The 24,559-nt window shown below is 39.2% G+C and overlaps 1 protein-coding gene across 3 annotated transcripts; it reads left to right on the top strand.

Moving 5' to 3' along the window:
- Positions 1–1,992: 1,992 nt before the first annotated feature.
- On the top strand, positions 1,993–24,052 carry Impact (impact RWD domain protein). 3 transcript variants are annotated; one of them, XM_038331563.1, is made up of 11 exons: positions 1,999–2,121; positions 3,591–3,719; positions 4,837–4,889; positions 5,930–5,992; positions 9,250–9,335; positions 13,051–13,176; positions 13,866–13,963; positions 16,421–16,494; positions 18,994–19,084; positions 20,856–20,990; positions 21,632–24,052. In XM_038331563.1, exons 1-11 carry the CDS (start codon positions 2,086–2,088, stop codon positions 21,695–21,697), a joined length of 957 nt encoding a protein of 318 aa, XP_038187491.1. In that variant the 5' UTR covers positions 1,999–2,085; the 3' UTR covers positions 21,698–24,052. The 3 variants fall into 3 exon arrangements, with proteins under 3 accessions (XP_038187493.1, XP_038187491.1, XP_038187492.1); XM_038331565.1 differs by lacking the exon at positions 4,837–4,889 and having other exon boundaries at positions 1,993–2,121; XM_038331564.1 differs by lacking the exon at positions 3,591–3,719.
- Positions 24,053–24,559: the final 507 nt, after the last annotated feature.

Genomic DNA, 24,559 nt, shown 5'->3' with positions numbered 1-24,559 from the left:
TCAAAAATACAAAGAGACAGACACAAACTCAAAACCAGAAGCTGGTGCTCTCACCACCACTCTGGTGCAGAACTGAAAATACACAAGGACAAAAAGACAGACAGACTCAAAATCAGAAGCCGCGCAGCAGCAGATCCGAAAATACAGATGGAGGATCACGCCTCCCCTGGAGATTAGGGTGACCTGGTCACCCTTCCCTCCATAAATGCCCATGAAACATCTTTCAGGACTAGGGTAAGGGATCTCAGTACACGTCTGCCTCCTCCCTTAGCCCCGTTTCAATACAGACCCTGCACAAGTACAATTTCAAATTACTGATTCACAATTACACAGAAACAGAAACACAATACACAGACAGACATAAAAACGAGCTCGTTTCTTTATACCTCCAAGTGGGTCTAGAGTGTGTCTGGGAGCGACTCGATTCCAGGTCAGGGAACTAAATGTTGGACTCTAGAGTCCAAACACGGAGGAGGAGTTTTTAAGGGAAGAAACCCAGTGATCCGAAAGGGGCAGGGAGGGTGTAGAAAATTCCAAAAAACCAGTGATGATCACAAGGGGGCAACTCCCTGCCTCTCAACATCACTCTCAGGGTCATAATCAGCTAGTTCCTGAAACACAGTATTCCAAAATACCAATGATAATCACAAGGGGGAAACTCCCTGTTTCTCAAGATTATTCTCAAGATTACAATCTAACTTTATCTTCAGCTAGTTTCTGAAACATAGTCACTGAACCGGCTAATCCTAGATTTCTGATTCTTCTCTTCCTGCTTAGATATTTGGCCATTTTCTTCCTGCTGGGGGTGGGGGGGAAGTCTGGATTTATCCAGGTCTTTCAAAGTGAGCAGGATTACTTAAAGGAGGTCAGGATGGCCGCAGATGCTAGGAAGGTAGATGAGTCGGCATGAGCCATACTAGTGACTAAGAGTCATCAGAACTTGTCACCTTGTTATAGAGGTGAGAAAAAAAACCCATAGGAATGTGGTATCCCTCAGGTTTCAAGTTTAAACATTGTTTAAGGTTTTCAGGGTGGCCAAGTATTAAATTGGAGAGGTTAGAAGACTAAGATTGGGAGTGAGGTTCTCAGCATGGCTTTCTATGTATTAAAGGAGACCATCTAATCATTTGAGCGAGTGGGTGTAGAATCAGCGGGCACAAGCCTACAGTTCCTTGCTGTGTCCAGCATTGGTTTGAGAGCCTCCCAAGCATCTGCTTAGGTTTGTGCTCAAAGTTCACAGTAAGCAGTCCCCGCCCCCAACTGATTATTTACAGACTTTCCCCCAGTACAGTCTTCAGAAGGTGGGTTGTCTGCTACATTTACGACTTTTGTAACTCTTTCCTTTTCTTCCCAAAGTGCTGTCTGTGTATTCCGGTTTAGTGGTTTATTTTGGGGTTCTTTGTGTTGGTCACATGCTTAAGCAGGTCTGAAAAATGGGGAAGGTTTTGTTTGAATGTTTTGCATTTTCCTGTTCCCTTTGGCACAAAGGGTCATTTTTATTTACAATTTGAGTTCAAGAAAAGACTTAAGGATTATATGTGTCAGGAAGTTGGAACTGATAGGGAGTATGGTATAACGTGCAGAGGAACTGGGTTGCTAAGAAGATACTCTGACACAAGACCCCATGCCCGTGACACTTGTGACTGTCTGGGAAAAAGAGCCCGTGGTGCCAGGCAGCAGCAGCTTGTGCAAGCTAGCGTCCCATCCCCTGGATTACTCACAGGCTACATGAAAAGAACGTGCATGCGCAAGGCAATTGGCGAAACTGCCGAAACTGCCGGTAAATCCAGCAGCCTAGTACCCGTGTGTTTGCCTGGCTGGCGACCCGGAAGCAGATGTTTGACTAGGCGGTGCTGGACTTTCACTTCCGGTGTACCATAGGTCCGGAAGCAGATGTTTGACTAGGCGGTGCTGGACTTTCACTTCCGGTGCACCATAGGTCCGGAAGCAGATGTTTGAATAGGCGGTGCTGGACTTTCACTTCCGGTGCACCATAGGTCTGTGCGGTGGCCATTTCCTGTACCTTTTCTCCGGACCTGGGCAGTTGTTGGTGGTGGTGCTAGTGTGGTTGATCCTAGGGACACAATGGCCGAGGTGGACGTAGGGAACGACCAGAAGCAGGTGAGGACCCCCGGCAGGGAACGGCAGTCTTGCCTTTAGGGGGCTGTGCGTCTTCTCCACCACAGCCTATGAGGCCGGGACTCGTCAACCATTAGCACGTGACTTAGCTATTCTGCCTTCCATTTTCCAATTTTAGGCCTATTTATTATGTCGTTGGTTTTGAGACAGTGTCACTCTGTGTAGCTGTGGCTGGCCTGGTACAACCTCTTCAACCTCTTCAAAGAGCTGTAGAAAATGGCCTTTAATTTAATTCAGAGTTCCGTGGTAGTGAGACAATTGCTCCTGGCGACACCAATCTATTCCCGAGAGAATGTTGAGCACCAAAGACATTCCACGTGGAGCCTTTCTTCTTGGCAGAACTGGCCTTTGGGCAAAGAATGCCCATACCTCAACCACTGACAGATACAGAGTATCCATAAATGGATAAAACAGGACTGTCATATCCTGCCAAGACAGGGTAAGATAGTTTTGAAAAGTTTCTTGCCTTTGAAAATGATATGTCAGTTACGTTAGGCCTTAGCCAAAGTTGGTTGCTTCAACGCTGCAAACGTGACTTTGGGTGATTGTCCAGGTAGCTAGTTGTCTCTGATTTGTTGCATGTTTTGAAAGTTGTTTGAATGCACTTCCTAATTACACAGGTAACATTATTTCCCTTCTCAGATCTTCGATGGGGTTGAAGACTATCTATACTGAATATAATCTCTATGTATCTAACGAACCTGATTAGTCTAATTACAAATGACAAACATAGATGACTATTGATCTATATAATTCTCAATACCTATCTAACTTAAAGACTAAGACAATAAACAACTGTGCAATAAATGAGGACAATATGACCTCCAAATATAAAGTGTACAAATATACAATGCAATATGGTAAATATATATCAATGCATGAACAATATATAAGTATCTTAATCAAAAGTAGAAATGTACACTGCAATATGGTAAATATATACTATATATATCAATATAATATATATCAGTACATAAAAATGTTTTAAACAGAGGTAGAGACATGCATGCATATAATAGTCAATATAATTTAACTTTGTATTAATATACAAGAATCAATACCAATATATTTGTCTAAAAACAGGAACTCACAATTACAAATTTATTGTACCTGCCTCTGCCTCCAGAGTGCTGGGATTAAAGGTGTGTGCCACCACACATGACTGTCATTACGTTTTAACTCCGAAATCCTTGAGCGCTTTGAGCTGTTTAGCAAAAAGAAAACAAAAACAATAACCCTACTGAGTCCTGTTCCCAAATTAAAAACAACAACAAATTTAACAAGCTGGTTGCAGTCATAGCAATAGCGTCAAGAAACCAGATAGCAGAGCATGCTTAGAACATTTGGCCTCATAAGACTCCTCTTATGTTAATTGCTAATGCCATAAAAGGTAGTGAGAATAGGTTTATCTGTGTATGTTCATTTGTTGACTTTTTAAAATCAACTTTCAGAATGAGGAAATTGAAGCAATGGCAGCCATTTATGGCGAGGAGTGGTGTGCCATTGATGATACCGCCAAAATATTTTGTATTAGAATCAGCGATGACATAGATGATCCCAAATGGACAGTTTGCTTGCAGGTATTTTTCTTCTTTATAGCCATTTTGCAGTCAACAGTATTTAATATATAGCTGATGCCATGTGTCTCGTTATGATTATTGCAGCATGGATTTCTTTCTGGATTGCCTTTGCTGATTATTGTCATGATTATACAACATAGATATTTAAATCTCAGGTCATCCTCAAGTTATGCTTTTTTTTGATTGTTGCAATCTTGTCTTTATTTTTCTAATTATTAAATCTGTTACTATTCTATTTTCAGACTTGAGTTATACTTCCTTTTGTTACTCTAATCAATAACAGAAGGTTTAGATCAGGAAAGGTGGCTAATATTTAAGAGGAAGACTAGGTTATGAATGAAAATTTATAGAACGATACTTGTCTTGTTATTTAAAGTTTATTTGTACTTAGACAAAAAGATTAATCGTGACTTTCTGTCATAACACGTATTCAACAACTGTGATATTTTTATGTAAAGAATGCCGAATTGTGGATTTTCCAGTATTTGTTTCCACAATATTGATTTTAAAAGACATGTGTTTTTCACAGACTATCTTTAATGGTATTTTATAGGGTTCTTTATTTTTACTTGGATAATGAAAAATAGCATCAACATTCATTGGAGTCAGGGTATATAGTGCTCCGTATCTGCTTCTTTGTCATCTCTGTTCTTCTTAAGCTTCTTTTTTTTTTTAATTTTAAAAAATGATTCCTATTTATTTATTTATATATTTATGTGCATTGGTGTTTTGCCCACATGTCTGTCAGTGTGAGGGTGTCAGATACCCTGGAACTGGAGTTACAGACAGTTGTGAGCTGTCATGTGGGTGCTGGGAATTGAACCAGGGTCCTCTGGAAGAGTGGCTGGTGCTCTTAACCACTGAGTCATCTCTCCAGCTCCCTTAACCTTATTCTTAACTTTTGTTCTTTTATAGTTTCTCTGCCAAGAATTAGCTTCTAAAAACATAAAGAGCCTCTCTAACAACATATTTTTGTAGAACCATAAATAGAATATAAACCAATGGTTTGTCTTCTGTCTAGACAAATTAGAAACTTGTTCATTGACTGACATTATAAATGTAGTTGCTTTTCAGCTGTGATCAGTGTAAGCAAATTTGTTCTAAAACTTCCTTGTAGGTGAATTTACCGAATGAGTACCCGGGCACAGCACCGCCCGTTTATCAGCTGAAGTAAGCTACATTTTTACCTTTATACTTTTATAGAAATGTTTACTGTCAAAGGTAGTTTCTACACAGTCATTGTGTTTATACAAAATGCTTTATTAAAATGAACATAGACAGTAGAAACATCTGAGTTAGTATAGAGCATTTGACAGAATGATATAAAGCACATTGATATATGCTACTTAGTAAAAAAGAGAGTCTGAGTTCACAGCGGTCAGGAAGCTGCAGGACTGTGTTTAGATATTTGTTCAGCTTCCTACCCAACTCTTGGATTAACTTCACACTGCCAGCCTTCTTGAAATGACCCAGGGTGCTCCAGGTGGTCTCACCTGCTTTCTCCCCCTGCTGCTGTTGAAGAAACCACCTTTCAGTCGTCCAAGTCTCATCAGCAGGATCCTGATCTGTTGATGCTGTGACTTGTAACCTATGTCACCTTTAATGCCATAGTTTAGAAAAGTCATGGGAACAGAGTTGCATAAATTGGCTATGAAAAGTTGTATCTACAAGTGTTATTTTTGCCTGTATTTCAAAACTATAAAACTAATAAAAATAGTTCTGCATTTTTTTTAAAATCTAATTGCAAATGATAGAGAATGCTCTTAAATATCTTTTCAGAAAAAAGCATTTTTACAGTCACACAACAGCTTGCTTTCTTGTTGGACTCATTTTTAATAGTTACCTATTAGTGAGTCTAGCCTTTGCAGCTAAAAAAAAAAAAAAAAAAAAGGTAACTCCTGGCACTGTAGCAGACATTTCAAATCTGGAATGTTAAATTCTTGAGTAGGTGCTGCCACTGATACAGATTTGGGCAGGTTTGTGGTACCGTAGGAACTCAACTTCTGTTTTTTTTTGTTTGTTTGTTTTAAGTCATTAAAATTCAGTAATTTTAGTGTGGATTTTTCTATGGTTTCTTGAGCAGATTAAATGAATTAATGTTAGTGAAAATGTTTTAATTTTGTATAGATCTAAAAAACACATTAATGAATATTTCAAATATTCATCTAATTCTTGGATAATTTTTTATTCCATGTTTTATTCAATCTTAGTGCCCCTTGGCTGAAAGGACAAGAACGTGCAGACTTAACCAACAGCCTTGAGGAGATATATATGTAAGTGAGCGACAGGTAGCTCTTCACAGACATTCTGCTGCTGATTTCTGCTCTGGGCTTTTCTTGACAGATCTGCTTTCTCTGAATCTTTTGTTAGGCTCTTTTATTAACAAAAACATTCATATTAAGCAAACTGAAAGGTTAATTCATAACTTCACATGTGCATTTGATAGAAAAATATGGTAATATTTAAAGTTGGGAGATGTAACAATACTTATTTGGCTTCTGAAGACAAGTTCAGAGATGCAATTCACATACCATAATTATTCACCCTTCTGAGTAAAGGAGTAACCTTACCTAGAATGTAAATTCATTCTGCATTGCCAGCCTTTTATTGGACTGCTGGGTAGGTGACAGTGCGGGCTTCCTTCCCCTTCACTCTGCTGTGCTGTCAGACACCACCACGGCCTTTGGAGAGAAAGAACTCCATTTCCCATTTATTCTGGTATTTCATCTAAATCACTTTTTATTGTCACCCCCAGTAAAGTTGTTTTCAGTGTTGGGGGAAAGAATTATGAGGTAGTAGATTTGATCCCCAGTAACAAACATACACACACACACACACACACACACACACACACACACACAGATGAATATGTACCTGCATAATATTAGCAGCCTGTTGGGTTATGCTTAGGCTGTTTTGGTCAAGCTTCTGGAATTAGCTTTTCAATAGCATGCTTCCTTGTGTTTATTTTTATACTGATAGGATGAGGATGGTATCATTGTAAGGATTAAGTGATATCCATGTAATATGCTTTATTTTGCACACTATTAGTTTGTTAGCTGTGCACCATTTAAATGAAACTCTTGTGCTAATTTACAGAGAATAGGTTTATTTCAGGTCACAGTTTTGAAGATTCCCATCTGTCATTGGTCAGTCCTATTGCTTTGGACCTCTGAAGAAGCAGAATTTCCTACTATGAGCCAGAGAGCATAAACAAAAAGGAAGATGCAGAGGCTTAGTAGACAAGGCTTTCAGCTTTGTTCAGTTTAATCAGCTTCTGATTCTGTAAAGGCTTTCATTACAGCAATGAATGGCAAAAGTTTGAAGACCAGTTTTTTTTTTTTTAAATAAGTTACACTAACTCCTAGTGGATAGTTAAAAGATAGAAGTACATTCTTGTTGCAGGAGGAAACAAATATAGTGTAATTCTTCTAATACAAACATTTCTGTACTTTATTGGTAGACTTTTGGGGGTCTGTGGTAGAGAATAATTTCTGCTTGGCCCAGATAGTCTCATACCCAGTGTGCCTCTGCGCTGGCTTCTCGGGCAGCTGTCTTACTAAATGCCAGTGCACGGACGCAGCAGCTGTGCAGCTCTGTAGACGTGCTCTCGCTGTGCCTTTCTGGGGAGGAGACATCTGAAGTGAAGGTTGAGTTTCCTCTGTTGTGGGAAATTACTAACTGTAGAAATTCTTCCAAGGTATTTTTTTTTTCAAATGCTGAATGAGAAGTCCGATGTGGTGACCCTAGTCTGTGAGCCCAGTACAGAAACATAGGAAGAGCATGGATTCCAGGTAGCCTCGACTCCATAGTGAGTAGACATACAGACTAGTTTGGGCTGCACACATTAAGACCTTGTTTTAAAGAATAAAATTTGAATGTGAGTTTATATTTACAAAGGGATGATTTTTCAAGTTTCAAAGAGACTAGTGAGTGTTAACTGTGATAATAAGCATTTTGGCACTTACTGTGTATAGTGGGTATTACTAGGGTGATGGTGATGAGGAATTCAGTAGAATAAGAGTGGGAGATAGATCTTTATATAAAGCTGTGATTTTTTACAGAAAATGGTTACCAGCACTAAGAAAGGGCTGATATTATCCTGCTCCCTACTGTAGTCCCAGAACCTCATGCAATGTAGGCCGTATATTGGAGGCTCTAACGGAGGGAGGGCTCCCATGCATCAAGGTCATTGAGTCTTGTGTTTAAGCCTTCTAGTCTGAAGATTCACCCAGAACAGACAAACCTTCAGCAGTATGTGCCTGTGGGTTTTATACAAATTCATCCCAAAGACTGTTGATGTGTCCTTATCATTAGCTGTTTGATAGGGGAACAAAATGTAGTTGACTTGAGCTTTGAACCTCGGTTCTAAGTTCTTATTTCAGCTCATGCCTTCTTAATTGGTAGACGAGCTAACTGATCTCTGTAAATTTGTTTTCTTGTCTCTACAAGGGGGAAAATCATGGTACTATCTTTGGAGAGTTCTGAGTATCAGCTGTGTTGTTGTATATAGTGACCTTGGGACTTGGTGTACACTTAATCCATTGGATCTTGCACTGTCCACAGAAGAGAGAAGCGAATACCGTTTAAAGAAGTTCTCTGTCTTTACAAACCTCTCGGGTTGCTGTCTGTTCTCGTGACAAATAAAGCTTGCAAAGGGGTGCAGCGTTTTAGTCCTGGAAGCTAGGCTCCAGGGAGATGGCTGGGTAGATGGTCTGGAAAAGGGCTTGTTTTGAAAGTTTCCTGTGGTGGCTCCTGATGAGGCTGATAATTTGGAGGGAAGTTTTGAAGAAAAGCAGTAAGGTGCTGCTATGACATAGTTTGGGCATTTCTTTAAACACACCCCAAAGCTAACATAGTTAGCATCACTCCCTAAAAACAAGATACTTCGTCTTTATTTTATTGGTGTTCTATCATTTAACTCCAAAGCTCAAAACCTATTTTTTATCTCAGTGATTTGAGATGAATTTAACTATTTGAGGCAGGTACACATTTGAAACCAAAATGAATCAATTATGCAATAGACTAGTTTGTCAAAAAAGATGTTATGGATATAAAGCTGTTGAGTTTCATGTATTTTACATTTACATCTCTTAGACTAAATTCCCGAGAGAATCCCAATATATTCTGTATATGTCTTGTTAAAGGGTTTGTGTGTCAAACAAGTAGATTGAATTGTTCAAAGAGTTGAGAAAAGCTAGTGGTGATTGGATACAAATCCTAAAACCACTCATGGATCGGAACAAATCATGTCTATACTGTCTCATTTGTGTAGTTCAGATTTAGACACTTCTTTCCTTTCCTTGAATTTCTCCGTAATTTAGTTTTAAGTAAGGTTTATTAATTTTGGAGTCATTTGGAATCTTTAATGCTGATATGTTACTCAGACATAAATGTTGGTAAACTTTATGTATTTGGAAAGATATGGTTAGATTTTATTATAATATCTTGGGTTTATAATTGTAAATAAATATTTTGAACTTGAGATGTGTTTTTGAAATAATGGATTTTATCCCTGGATTTTGTTTAGAAAGAATATTGGTGAAAGTATTCTTTACCTATGGGTGGAGAAAATAAGAGATGTTCTGATACAGAAGTCCCTGACGGAAGAGCCAGGTGAGACTACGAGCGATACTTTGTCTGCTTCTAATTCGGAGTAGTTAAATTTTCATATGGATGTTATGATTGAAATTACACCTGAAAATTTATATTCTGGTTTCTTTGTCTTCCTCTCTCTCTCTATCCCCCCGCCTCTCTCTCTCTTTCTGTGTGTGTGTGTGTGTGTGTATCCCTAGCTGTTCTAGAATGTGCTCTGTAGACCAGGCTGGCCTCGAACTCAGAAATTTGCCTGTCTCTGCCCCTTGTGTGCTGGGATTAAAGGCAAGTGACACTATGTCCTGCAAAGTTTATGGATTCTATATCACAAGAAGAAGTTCCTCTTGAGAGTTCACTTACTCATGTAGTTATAGCAATTTCTTTCTGTAAAGTGTCTCTGTGGATTATACTTTTAGAACGTAGAATTTTGTGGGGAAAGAACTTGAATCTAAAGTACGTTCCTCTTGAATCATTAAGGTATTATGATCTTAGAATTCCTCAAGATTTGGACATATAAATTAGATATTAGTCTTAAACAAATCTAGTATTCATCAGAAAAGAACTCTGAGAAGTATTTTGACTAATATTAGGATATAGAATTTAGTTTTAAAGTAGGCTTTCAAATGAGATACAATTCACACACCATAATTATTCACCCTTCTGAGTAAAGGAGTAACCTTTACCTAGAATGTAAAATCATCCTGCATTGCCAGCCTTTTATTGGACTGCTGGGTAGGTGACAGTGCGGGCTTCCTTCCCCTCTGTCTGCTGTGCTGTCAGGCACCACCACGGCCTTTGGAAAGAAAGAACTCCATTTCCCATTTACCCTGGTATTTCTTCTAAATCACTTTCTATTTTCACCCCCGGTAAAGTTGTTTTCAGTGTTGGGGGAAGAATTATGAAAGAGCCCTGTGGTGTATTTAGAATTTCAAAATGAGGGTGGTTGGCAGAGAACCAATTGTGTTGTATGTTAAAGTTGATGGCAGTGTATGTGTTTCCAGATGACTTTTTTTTTTTGCCATTTTTCTATAGAAGCAAATATTTTTACTGCTTTGTTAAAAATCAAAGAGGAGTGAAGAGAGTGGCATAAAGACTCTGATCTCTGTAACATTGTTAAAGTGTTTTCTTTGACAGCACTCAGCACGAATGACAGAGAGTAAGTCTCTGACAGTCTTGGAGAGTTAGGCTAGCTGGAGAGTGTTGCATGTCACCATTCGGAACCTGCGCTCCAGAGCGCTTACACTCCTGCAGCAGCGGCATGCCCTCCATTGCTGCGCTCTTCAGGTTCTGAAGCTCTTTAGTATTGGAAAGCACTTTAAAACTTTATTTTAAAGTTTCATCTGAGTCTTTTTCTTTAAAATGCTTTTGGACTGGGAATGTAGCTTAGTGGTCGAATATATACCTAGCAAATCCTGTACCCATTTTTTTCTATTCTAATTTTTTGTAGAAGTAAAAAAAACAGCAAACATAAAACCGTGTTAAAGAACTATCTTAGGGTAAGAGTTAGTGACCTGGGTATAGCTTGAGAATTGTCTTCTCCAGGCAGCTACTTGTCAAGTAGTTAGTCATTTTATTTCAGTATAATTTTGTTTATTTCTACAATAAAATCTTTAAATTTTTAAGTATGTTCATACAACTTCTTAAATTTTTAAAAGAAATCAGAGCTTATTTTAAACTTATGGAACGTGATAGAAGCAGTGACACAGCTCTTCATGTCCTTACCTGATCCTTTACCATCTTGTATAACAACGGAACAGTTACCAGGAGCAGGACGTCAACCACAATTAAAGAGCTTATCCAGGCTTCACGAGTTTTACCACTGACATCTTTTTGTTTGCTATAGGACCTTGTCCAGGATTCTGCACTCCATTTGTTTATTAGTTTTATCTCTTCTATTTTGTAACCCATTCCTTGGTCTTTTCTTAACTTTTTCTATCTTTTTTTTTTTTTTTTTTTTTTGGAGACAGGAATTTTTGGTAGCTATGGAGCCAGTCCTGGAACTCGCACTGTAGACCAGGCTGGCCTCGAACTCAGAGATCCACCCGCCTCTGCTTCCTGAGTGCTGGATTAAAGGCATATGCCACCACCCCCTGGACTTTCTAAACAAATGCCTGAGCATATGTACATATGCATTTGTGTGCATGTATGTGTGTGTGCACATGTGTGCGCAGGTGCATGTTTGTGCACACATGGAGCCAGAGGACAGTGTTGGATGTTATCTGCAGAAATGGCATTCTACCTCCTGAAATAAACTCTCGTTGGCTTGGAGCACCCAAATTGGGTTAGGCTGGCTACTCAGTGAGCCTCATGGGTCTTCCTGCTTCTGTCTCTGCATCAGTGGGAAGGACTCTAGGGACAGAACTCAGGTCCTCTTGCTTGTGTGGTAAGCACTTTAATGTCTCCAGTCCCTTTTGTTAACTTATATAGCCTTGACACTTCTGAATTTTCTGACCATTTATTTTATGGAATGCTGATGGTATTGTCAGCTTGTGACTGGAGTGAGCTGTTTCTGGTGAGAGCACCTAGAAATGATACCGTATCTTTTACGTGCAACACGCTGACAAGTTCCTGACTTCAGTTTGCTTTCTAAGTGCTTTACAGCACATGACACCACACCAGGAAGTTCATGAGATCAGTTTGTCTCCCGACTACTAATGTTTACCTCAATCCTTTGCTTAAAGTGGTATCCACCAGTTGTTGCCACCATAAAGTTAGTATGTTGGGCTTTTCCAGAAAAGCAAACCCCATACTTGTATGCATATAGAGCTTTATTTTGAGGGATTGGCTTGTACAGGTATGAATGAGGATGGCACAGTGTAATTTAATGTTGCAGTTTCTGTCCAAAGGTAGTCTGCTGGGAGAATATCCTCCTCATGGAGGTCAGCCTGTTTCCCTTAGCATGGATGAGGCTCCATTGTGATGGGGAACAGAGCTGGTGGCTGTAAGTGTCGATCCCATCCAGAACATGGCCTCACAGAAACATCAGTAATAGTGTTTGTTCAAAGATATCCACAGTAGGGCCTCACTAGTTAACATGTAAAATTAATCATGGTAGTTAATGTCTTTCCTTTTGTGTGGGGAGAGGTGGGTTTATTCATTTAATTTACTTATTTATTAGTGGGAAAAATAGGGCTTTGCTATGTTGCCCAGTACCCAGGTTGGCCTCAAATTCCCAGGCTCACATAATATTCTTGCTTCCTTCTTCTAAGACTAAAATTTTAGGGGACTATTCCTTAAGGCCCCTCTGAGGCTCTTCCTTTTCTTCTTTCTGTACTAGGGATTGAAGCAGGGATGTGCCATGCAGGGAGTACCCTGCCCCTGAGCTACTCTCCTTCCCTTCCTGTTCTTTCTTGAAAACACTCTTACCCACAGTCTTAGTACCCACCATTAATCTTATCAAAAATCACTCTGATTTTTATCTCATGGCTAAAGAAACCCTCATATCCTTCATTTATTTATTTCTTAGAATTCTGTTGTAAGAAAAATCATGTTTTCGTCTGTTGAAGAATGGTGTATAGAGGTCAGAATCCAATTTTTGCTTCTTTTCTTTTTTTAGACAGGTCTCGCTATATAGCCCTGGATGACCTGGAACTTGTTATGTAGACCAGGCTGGCCTGGATCTAACCAAGATCCACCTGCCTCTGTCTGCCTTCCAAGTGCTAGGATTTCAATGATTTGGTAGGTGTAATTTCTTTTTAGTTTCATGGATCAATCATAATGTCTCATATTCATGTAGGCCCAGATGTAAAGAAAAAAACTGAAGAGGAAAAAGTTAAACGTGAAGATAAACTCACTGTAAAATATCATCAGCCGAAAACTGCAGTTCGAACATTAAACCTCAACATCAGTGAACGTGTACCAGGTATGGTGTTTCTAACTAGTTCCTCTGGAGGAGATCTTTCTAGGGAGACCTAGAAACAGGAAAGGTTAATGTGTGAGGGAGTGCTTGCTTGCTTCTCATAGACATTGAAATGTGTTCCCTTCCGTTTGGTTAGCAGCAGCCAAGACAGTTAGGGTCTTTACCATAGTTCAGTTATAGTGATTCTTAAACTTGTTAAAAAGATAGAACAGCTGGAAATCACTGCACTTTTGTGGAATACTGTCTGGATACAGTATTATTGTGTTAAATTCCATTATGTGACATAGGAGCAGCTCTATTAGAAAACATTATATATTACAGCCACACAGTATAAAGCCAGTCAGAGATTTCCCGGTCCAGAGGTTGGCCTACATGGAGAAGCAAGTTATGGTGTAGCGTCTGTCAGTCTTTGTTGTGAGGAGCCCTCTACTCTCTTAGAAACTAGATGCTGTCTCAGTTTGAACTAGTATAGCAGTCCAGTATTTGAGTCCTAGCTTTGTAGCAATGACAGTGAAAATCATTTATTTTTCTCTTACATACATACATTTATGAACATTTTACTAAAAGTTTAATTTTGGTTGGTGATTATTCATGCTGCTTTTGCTTAGCTTTTCCATATAATATTCTTTACATTGCAGTTCTTTTCCTTTATAGCTGATTTTTAAAGGTAAATTAATTCTTTGACTTTATAGAAATAGAAGAATTGCCTCCAATTGATCATGGCGTTCCTATTACAGACCGAAGGAGCACTTTTCAGGCACATGTGGCCCCCGTAGTCTGTCCTAAGCAGGTGCGTGACTGTGTCCTACCCACCTTGGCCCTCTTCCTCCTGTGTGGTCCTAGTAATGGTTTTACATCGACACCTTTCTTCTCGCTCTTACAACTTCACGTAAGAAAACTGTCATTTATTCGTTTTCCCACTCCCAGATTTCTGTGACCATGAGAGATTTGCTTGTTTGTGCTTTTAAAATTGTATTTAAATTTTGCTTTATTGCTGAGGATTAAACTAGGTCATTTTTATTCTAGATAAGCATTCTACCAGTGAGCACCAACATTAGAGTTGTATTTAAATTCTGATTAGATCTTATTCTTTATGAAATCTTTTCTTAGTCTTTAAGAAATACTTGTTTTGCGACCAAACCCGTCTCTCTGAATGTGGCCAACAAAGGGGGCTGACTGAGAAGCAAAAGACAATGGTGCTGGGCTCTGGTTCTTCTGCATGGACGGGCTCTGTGGGAGCCTTCTCAGCTTGGTCGATCACCTTCCTGGACCGGGGGGGGGGAGTTGGGAGGACCTTGGTCTTGGCATGGAGTGGGGAACTCTGATGGCTCCTTGGCCTTGAGGGGGAGGGGAGGGAAGGGGGAGAAGGGGGAGAGGGAAGGGGGAGGAGGAGGGGAGGGAAGGGGGAGGAGGAGGGAAGGAGATGGAAATTTTTAAATGTGAAAAAAAAAATAACAGCTGAAAAAAAAAAATAAAACAAAATAAAAAAAAAAAAAGAAATACTTGTTTTACTATAGAAATGCATGATACTTACCAGCTGGTCAAACAGGATTATTTGTTCTACTGAATATGTGAAGCTAAGTGTTTTCTACTGTTGCCTGGTGAGGAGGGCATTTGGGCCCATATGCCAAGTCCAGTCTTCCACATGTTGTTTCTTGGTGTTAGTCGACCTTATTCCTACCAAAGGATGTAAATGACAACTCATTCTTCAAAACCTCTGTTTGTAGGTCCTTGTCTCTCTTCTGTCTTTTCAGCAGGGCCTGTTTTTATGATCTAGCAGAAAATTTTACTGTTCTGATGGGCAAGGCAGTTCCAATTTTACATAAACCGCAAACAACAGGAAAAGTTGCAGTCCGTTGCTCACCACCCCAGGGTTAGCTCCTTCTTTTGGACTCTGTTTCCATTCTGACCCCCACCCCCTTTCTTTTTCTTTGCAGTGCTGAGAATCAGACCCAGAACCTCACATCTCTATGCCAGCGCCCTATTCCCCCCAGCCCTCTAAGCACTTCTGAAACATTGACTCTTAGGAATAGAGTTCTTTTTACAAGGACTTTACTCTCAGTGTCTGAGAGGGGACATTTCTTCTGCCTAGATGTGTGCTCAGGAGGACCGCTTTTCCACTCACCTGGCTGATCTTCTCCAGTCCCATTCTGTCCTTGGCTTTGCTCATATTCCTCAGGTTCCTTCTCACACTCTAATGAATTTGCCATCCTGGACCCTCTTCTCGGTCACAGACCTTTAGACTGTGAGCTGAGATTGTCTTTAAGATGGTTGCCTACCCTACTGTATTGATCTCAAGTCTGCGACTTGAAAGTGGTAACTGATGACGGCAGTTGCACGGTGTATGTTAAACTTGGCCTCTCTGAGTTCATCTCAAGTGGCTCTCAGTATTTCTCTTGAGTTTGTGGCAATCTGACTGCATCTCATCTCCTTTTCCACCCAGTCTCCTTCTCACAGAATCTTTTCTGATTTCCATTGCAAGGGAAAAATCTAAACTCTAGCCATTTGTTTAATTCCTAATGTACCATTAATGGTGCTCTTCGCCTCTTCTTCAGATTCTTAAGGAGCTGCATGCAGCATTTCCTCAGCCTCTCTTCTTACTCCTTAGGGTTGACAGGAAATCCAGATACCAGTTAATGCTAAGTCTTGGGTAGACATTCATAGCAATACTCATTCATATTCATTAATTTTACGTTTATGTGGAAATATATCTGTTGTTGATTTACATTTTTTTAATTGTTATGTAGTTATTTATCCAACCCTCCTCTTCCTTGCATTTGTCCTCTGAGTGAATTCTTCCTTATGCTCCTTCTTCTCCCTTGCATTTTGGTGCAGAAGGACTGTCACTTCCAAGGGCTGGCTCGGGACTCCTCTGTGAAGCATGCTTGATTCCTAGAGACAGTTGTGATTTTTATCTCATTGGGAGCATGCCATACTGTACACCTACCATAAGAGTGGGCACACTGAGGAAATTTCAGAGCTAGCTTCTGGAAATGTTTGCGTTTACATGAAAGGTTCTCTACCTGAGGAACACATTCTCATATATTGTGTCTTAGACATTCAGACTAAAACATCTGTTGGTTATTAGTGCTCGGGAAGTGTTTGCCCTATGAGATCACTTCAGAACTCAGTGGACTCTGTAAGGAACTGTTTTGTATAATGTTTATATGAAATCACTTTTAATTCTAATTTTCTAGTATTTAGAGAGCAAATAACATATTTGTTTATATCACTGCTTTTTTTAAAGGTGAAAATGGTTCTTGCCAAGTTGTATGAAAATAAGAAAATAGCCAGTGCCACCCACAATATCTACGCCTATAGGTGAGTGACTGCCAGTCTCTAGACTATGTATTCATAAACAATATCTACGCCTATAGGTGAGTGACTGCCAGTCTCTAGACTATGTATTCATAAACAATATCTACGCCTATAGGTGAGTGATTGCCAGTCTCTAGACTATGTATTCATAAACAATATCTACGCCTATAGGTGAGTGACTGCCAGTCTCTAGACTATGTATTCATAAACAATATCTACGCCTATAGGTGAGTGACTGCCAGTCTCTAGACTATGTATTCATAAACAATATCTACGCCTATAGGTGAGTGACTGCCAGTCTCTAGACTATGTATTCATAAACAATATCTACGCCTATAGGTGAGTGACTGCCAGTCTCTAGACTATGTATTCATAAACAATATCTACGCCTATAGGTGAGTGACTGCCAGTCTCCAGACTATGTATTCATAAACAATATCTACGCCTATAGGTGAGTGACTGCCAGTCTCCAGACTATGTATTCATAAACAATATCTACGCCTATAGGTGAGTGACTGCCAGTCTCCAGACTATGTATTCATAAACAATATCTACGCCTATAGGTGAGTGACTGCCAGTCTCTAGACTATGTATTCATAAACAATATCTATGCCTATAGGTGAGTGACTGCCAGTCTCTAGACTATGTATTCATAAACAGTGCTTGGAAAATTATGCATGATTTTGAAATATAGCTGTTTTTTATTATACTAGTAGACCTGTGAAATATTTACACACTGCAGGAAGAGAGACAGAAGGAGGGCATGGCTTCTGCTAAGTACCTTTGCTAGTGTTTGGTGTGTGTTGTCTTTTCTGTAGACGCTTACTCTTTTCAGTAGTATAACTTGTGTCCTATATTTTTAATTTGATAAAAATATTTTCTATATTTACTTGATTAAAAACTGTTTCAATGTCTTTGGGTTCTACACCTCAATTTATTTCGCTGTTTCTTTTTCATTGTACTTTATCCGATTTTCACTATTGTGAAGCAAGTCTGGCAGACATGTTTTGAACATGAATTAGATTATTTCTGCAGAGTAGCTTTATCACTTCTCCTTTGTGTGCGCATGTGTGGGGAGATGTGCTTTTCTGAATGGAGGCCAGAGATCACTGCTGGGTGTTGTCCTCTATTGCCCTCTGCCTCACTTTGTGAGACAAGGCCTCTAGATGAGCCTGAAGCTCACTAGTTTGGCTAGACTAACTGGCCAGTACATCCTCATCCCCCCTGGTCTTTATCCCCTCAGTGCAGGGTTACAGGGACACATTGCCACCCCAGCCTTTTCCATGGGTGCTGGGGTTGCAGACTTAGGGCCTCATGCTTGAACAGAAAGCACTTACCCACTGAGCTGGAAAGGTGCTTACCTTCCAGCTCCTCACCTTTTTAAAAAATGAAGTGCAGATATAATTAAAAGGAAGAAAATGATTTTATAGTAGAATTATCAAAAAGTATGAATACTTCTGAAACTTGATATATGTTTCAAAGTTTCCCAAACGTTATTTTTAAATCCATTTATACTCCTATAAATAATGAGTTGAAAGCTTTTGGGGTTTTGAGTGCAAGTGTTACAGATTTGCAAAGACATAAAGAACATTTGAAAATATACCAAATAATAAGACTTACAGATGTAGTTTAGCTCTAAAGTAAAACAGAATATAGATATATGGAGTTGGTATATATTTAAAATTCAGTTGAATGTTTATAAAGTCTAGGTTAGCCAGACTTCAAATTCAAAATATTCAGTTTGCGTAAGAGAGTTTTTCCTATTAGTTGCTTCATATCTTTAAAAAAAAAAAAGATTTACATGCATATGAATGTGTGCCCCCCGAACAAATTCTAGATAGAAATTTAATGTAGTCCTTTTTGCTTACTTACTTGCTTGCTTATTTATTTATTTGTTTGTTTGTTTGCTTGGGTAGGGTCTCATGTAGCCCAGGCTGACCTCCAACTTGCTTTATTGGGTGTTAAACTGATCCCACTTCTACCTTCTAAATGTTGGGGTAACAGTCACTTACTGCTATGTCCAGTAATATATTAAAACTTGATAGCTGGACGAATGAGAGGAAGAAAGCGAAGCATTCGCGTATGCTGGCCTTCATCTCCATTTTTTTATTCTGTTGTGGGCTCTTTGAAGACAGGAGTGTGCTTCCTATTCCCTACATATCCCTTTGCAGGTCCTGTTGTATAAAGCCCTGATGTAGTACATTCTCCACGGCTGGCTTTCTGCCATGGCTCTGCCTTAACTCACAGCTTTTAGGAAACTGCATGTGAATTCTCACAGAAGCAGCACTTAGTAAAAAGGGGAAACCGCTGGGTCCTAGTGTTCCCATTGTGAAGATGAGCTTATGTGCCCAGCCAGCCACAAGGATGCCTCAGACAGAGTTCAAGAAGGATTTTAAGATAAATATGTTAATTTCTGAGGTGGTCATATTGAGGACTAACATTTACATGACATATTTATTATACTTCGATGGTTCCAAGTATAGCCCTCTCTGTATATTTTAGGATATACTGTGAGGACAAGCAGACCTTCTTACAGGACTGTGAGGATGATGGAGAAACAGCTGCTGGGGGCCGTCTTCTTCATCTCATGGAGGTCAGTGTAGAGCTCAACTATGAATACGCACTGACAAGCCTTAGAGTTTTCCAACAGACCAGAGCTCCACTTGGGAAGAATGATGTGTGTGGTACTGGTCATAAACATTGACTGAGGAGCAGTCTTCACCACTGGATTGAGTTAGAGTGCCAACAGTTAATACCAAGTGTTTTCCAGGAAAAAATACAAGATTGTTGCATCTGTGGGAAACTGCTCCTTGTTTCCTTGCAGTGGCTTCCCTGCGTCTCTTCTCTTCTGTCTTTGTGAAACTTCCTGTTAGTCGGTTACTGAAACATGGGGTAGATGAAGGATGTCTCATTGTTAAAAATTAAATTGCTTTTCTCTTTTTATGTTCTGAGCCATTTTCTTGGCTGTCTTCCAAAGGGTTTTTTTGTTTGTTTGTTTTGTTTTGCTTTTAGTTTTTGTAAACAGGGTTTCTCTGTGTAGGCCTGGCTGTCCTGTAACTAACCCTGTAGACCAGGCTGGCCTCGCACTTACAATGATCCACCTGCGTGCTGGGATTAAAGGCGTGTGCCACCACCGCCTGGCACAAAGTTTGTGTGTTTTTTTTAACAATCTTGCATTTAATTTTCTTAAGCAGTATTCTCTTCCTTATTAAAAGTAGCTTTTCCTTTCTAAAAAAATATTTATTTTATGTATATGGATGTTTGTATGCATTATGTCTGCGTACCATGTGCATGCAGTACCTGCAGAGGCCAGAAGATGACATTGGATCCCCTGGAACTAGAATTTCAGATGATTGAACTGTTATGTGGGTGCTGGGAATTGAACCTTGGTCCTTGCAAGAACAGCAAGTGCTCTTAATGACTCACTCATCTCTCCAGCTCCTGTATTAACTTTTTTTTCCTGTTTTTCATAGGATTCTTGTTCGGTTTTTACAGATAAAGTAGCTTTTAAATTTTGTCTGTATGCATTCATCTGAGTTCCTTCATTGAACTGTTTTAGCCTTGAGTTTTTCCAGGTCCATTTTAGTTTGTGATTCTCATCATTTCTCTTCCGCCCTGCTGTGTCCTTCGTGCATCTGGTGGTCGCAGATTGTGCATTAGCTTCAAGAGTGGATTATTTTTTTCCTCAGTAGTCACTGTGGTCTCTTTTATTCCTGTGTGTGGAGTTTGCTTTCTAATGAGGCCTTTCTCTTGAGTAGGAGCTTTGTCTTGTGTGGGTTACATGTGAACACTGGTGGCTTCATTTCAAAGGCCACATTTGTCACGTGTGTCAGGTCCTCTTCTATTTGGTAGTTGGTTCAGGTTTTTGTTTGTTTTTGCTTATGTTTCTGGTCAAAACAAAACAAAACAAAAACAAGCCATAGCTTTCTGGGTAACAGTCAATAAAATGGAAGTCCTGCCTTCATGGTTTTCCCTTCCCTCTGACTGATGGTTCTAAAGTTAACAGTTTGAGGTTATAGAACACTGTATTGCCCTACCAAATTTCCTTTGTCCTAACTTTTCATCCCTGAGTTGTTAGAAACTACTAAGTGAATGCTGTTTTATATATCAGATATTTCATTCTTTTGTTTGTTTGTTTGTTTGTTTGTTGTTTTTTCGAAACAAGGTTTCTCTGTGTAACAGTCCTGTCTGTCCTGGAACTCCCTTTATAACCAGGCTGGCCTCAAGCTCATTGAGTCCCGCCTGCCTCTGCCTCCCATGTTCTGGGATTAAAGGCGTGTGCCACCACCCAGTGCTTATTTCATTCTTACAACTCACATCTGTACAGATCTATTTATGTGTCATTATGCTTCTGAAAATAACAGATTTTGAATGTGAAGAATGTCATGGTGGTGGTATCCCGTTGGTATGGAGGAATTCTGCTAGGACCTGATCGTTTCAAACACATCAACAACTGTGCCAGGAACATCCTGGTGGAGAAGAACTTCACAAGTTCACCTGTGAGTAGCTGTCGGTGCTGTGGTTAGAGCTTGCTGTCCGTGTGAACGACAAAAAGGAAATTAAGGATGGATGAAAATATTAACATTGTATTGGGAAAGCTATTGAATAGCAAGCTGAAGACCTAGACTTTAGTCAGAATATGGGAGAATCTAATTTTATATGTCTAGTCTGTAGAGTTTGTAATAGAACAAGCTGAAACCCCTTTAAATACTATCTGAGGTCCAAAGAGCTGTGAGCTCTCACACTGAGAGTCGATGTTCTTGAAGGACCCGTAAAGTCCCCAAATTCTGTGTTGTTTTCAGAGTATGTGCTTCCCTGACACTTATGTATGACATATATGTTCTTTATATGTTGAGTTTGTTTTGCTTATACATTACGTATGTTCATAACTATTTAGACTTGGGAGAATGGTGATAGATGAAATAATATTGACAATTTTCAAGCATAACTATTACTAGGTAAAATGTTTTTTTGGCTAATCTTACCTGACATGAAATATTATAGTAGACGGTAAGCCTAAGTGTCTTCAGGCACAATGCTGATGCCTTTAAAAGTACTTATGATTTACCATTAGAGCAGCTGTAGGGTTGCCGTGAGTCCTGTTCGTGCATGGTGCTGCATTGACTGCTTTCTTTTCCAGGAGGAGTCATCTAAGAGTTTGGGAAAGAAGAAAGTAAAAAAAGACAAGAAGAGGAGTGAGCATTAATGCATGAAACTGTATAAAAGGTTAATTTTCGAGTCATATGTACACATTCCACATTGGTTAATGAACACACAAAGCTGACACACTTGATAGCTCGAGTCAGCCACCATCATGGACACCAGCATACTACGTTTCCTTCTTTGGTTCTATCATTTGCCAGAAATAGAGAATTTAGGATATATTCCCATGTGTTTCAGGCTTGTGCAGAAGAACTCATACAAGCTTAATTACCATTTCATATAACTTGGAGGTGTACCTGAGCTGACTGTCCATTTCAGTCTGTCAGGTGCCTTCGTTTGGCGGGGAGACATGTCTTCAGATGACCATTAATGCCTGGTTTTGTGTGGTAGAAATCCCCATACTATTGCGTAAACATGCTTTAGTGCTCCCTGTAGCTTATTAGAGTGGGAGCTCATTGAAGACTGACATCTCGGAGAGTCTTTTCCTTGTGATTTCACAAGTTTGTCACGTTTCATTTTATAGTGTTCATCGTAGAGTAATAGATTAAGTACAAATCCAGAAGTATTCACCTGTGATTATGTGCTAAGTGTTTATCATGGAGTGACAGATGAAGTGACAATCCAGAAGTATTCACCTGTGATTATGTGCCAAGTGTTATTCCTCAGTATTGTTGCAAATTGGTTGCAACAGTTTGTAAAATTTTAAGACATGATATTTTTAGTTTCAGCCTTTTGTTATAATTCCTGTAGTAGAGCATAGTGAGCCCTTCCATTCCACAAGTGTGTCGATGGAATATTACAATGTCGCTGGACAACCTGGAAGCCCCTTCCATGTGCTCTTCCCTGTGCTGTGCCCGACGTAGGGACGCTGAGAGAATAAGGTAGAGGAGGCAGAATGCCACTGCTGCGGGCTGAGGACTGGACTAGTTTGATGCACACTTGCTCGACTCTTTTAGTTCTGTGGTTTGTGCTGAGAGGTGGAGGGACAGATCTTTTCATTAGAAAAAAAGTTTTTGTCTACAAATTCTTGGCAAATCTCCCTTTTGAAAAGTGTTTTATTTCTTTATTTTATTTTATTTTTTACTTGCATGTTACTTGTAAGGAAAAAGACTGGGAGTTTCCCTCTGAAATATGGGTAAGTTGTATGCTGTTATCTTTCAGCCATGATGCCAACAATTACTAAGTTGATCAAGTGATCACAGGCTTGTTTGACTTCACCCCCAAGGAAGGGATCAGAAGTTAAGAAGCAGCTTTGGGATGGTACTAGAATGAGCAGCATCTAAGGTTGGGCAGATGTTTTTCTTTACCCTTCAATCCTGAAAGATCCACACCCTCACTTGGTATTTTAAATAGGAATCCAGGACCCAGCTCTACACTAGAGTGGGTTCTGAGACAGAAGTCTTATTTTCAACATTATTTAATGTTGTAAGTTATCGAGAATTATAGGATGACCTATATGTGTGTATTTGGAGCACTTAACCTCTGTTTCCATGAAATGCTGAGTATATCCTATGTATTAACTTACGGAAGTTAAACATTATTTGCTAAAGATAATTTCACAGTCTTGACATTTCAGACATGTGAAAAGTGGTAAAAGCACTAAGATTTACGCTGCAGGCAGAAGGAGTAATTTTTCCAGCACTCTGGTTTTAAGTTTCTTCCTGGTGTTTTGTGTTAGTGTTTACAGAAGACAAAACAGTTTTTATATCTCTGATCTTATTTTCCTTCACTTAAAAAATGTTGTTTTCTTAATTTTATAAGATTACTAACAGTGTTTTGTGGGTTGAGCTCCTTAACCTTCTTCTCTTTAGAAGGGAGGAGATATCCCAAATTCCTCAGTTCTAACTCCTGAAAATACATAGTTCACACTTACCATCAATACAAAATAATGATAACATTTTTCTCTATTAAAATAGAGAAAAATCATTTGTAGAGAGTTTTCTAGTTCTCCAAATAATACCTTTCTATAGCCAGGCATCTACTGTGCTGTTCTCTATATTATTTTAGTTAAAATGGTCTTCCCATGCCAGTATAAAGGTAGCATCTACTTTGATGGGCATAGATAGCATTAGCTGTGTAAGGAGGTGTCTGTGTACCTTGAGACAGGCTGTTGGGAGGAAATTAGTTAAAACCAATCACAGAACAGATGAAGCAGATACTGTGTGCAGGGCAGGTTCAGTGTATTGGGAAAGCTTTGACCACATCCAGTTCACTAAAGAGATAACCATAAATGGTGTATACAGTTCTTATTTTTTTCTTATGCATGGTTTTGTATATATGGCTATTTTTCTTTCCATAAAAGTGGTATTAAAGTATATATGTTTTTATCCTATACATTTCATATAGAAGTATATTGTTAACATTTTCCCATACCAATAAATATTCTTCTATGGCCTAACTTTTTATGATTGCATTGTATTCTGTCTTTGGGTACTTTGTAATATACAAACTCATCCCCCAGTTGTTTTCAGCAAGTTTTTTTAAAATTTTATCTCTTAGAAGCAAATATGAAGTATTGTTTCATTGCATGAAACATGGAATTCTTCATGACATATTTATATTCTCACAGTACTTTGTAGAGTAGCCCCGTCCTTATCCTCATCACTATTAGAAAATGCTTAGAGTGTCAGTTTAAAAAAAGTGGGAAAATAAGTGGTGTGGTTAATAAAATTCCTAGTGTCCATAAAAAGTGCCATTATAGAAGCCCTTTGTACCATAACTCAGTCTTGCCTAGTAACAGCATCATATAAAGTCCTGAGTTTCTTTTCCAGACTAAGGAAATGCATTCTGGACACAGCTCCTTTGTTAGATACATGTTTCCAGTTTCCTTGAATATAGAACTGCCTTCCTCCTCTTAGCAGTACCTGTCATCAGAGACCTGAATCATCTCCATCCCACTTTTTTG

Source organism: Arvicola amphibius, chromosome 5 (genome assembly GCF_903992535.2).
Source record: "Arvicola amphibius chromosome 5, mArvAmp1.2, whole genome shotgun sequence".
Classification (NCBI taxonomy): Eukaryota; Metazoa; Chordata; class Mammalia; order Rodentia; family Cricetidae; genus Arvicola; species Arvicola amphibius.
This window is presented reverse-complemented; position numbering and strand designations above follow the sequence as displayed.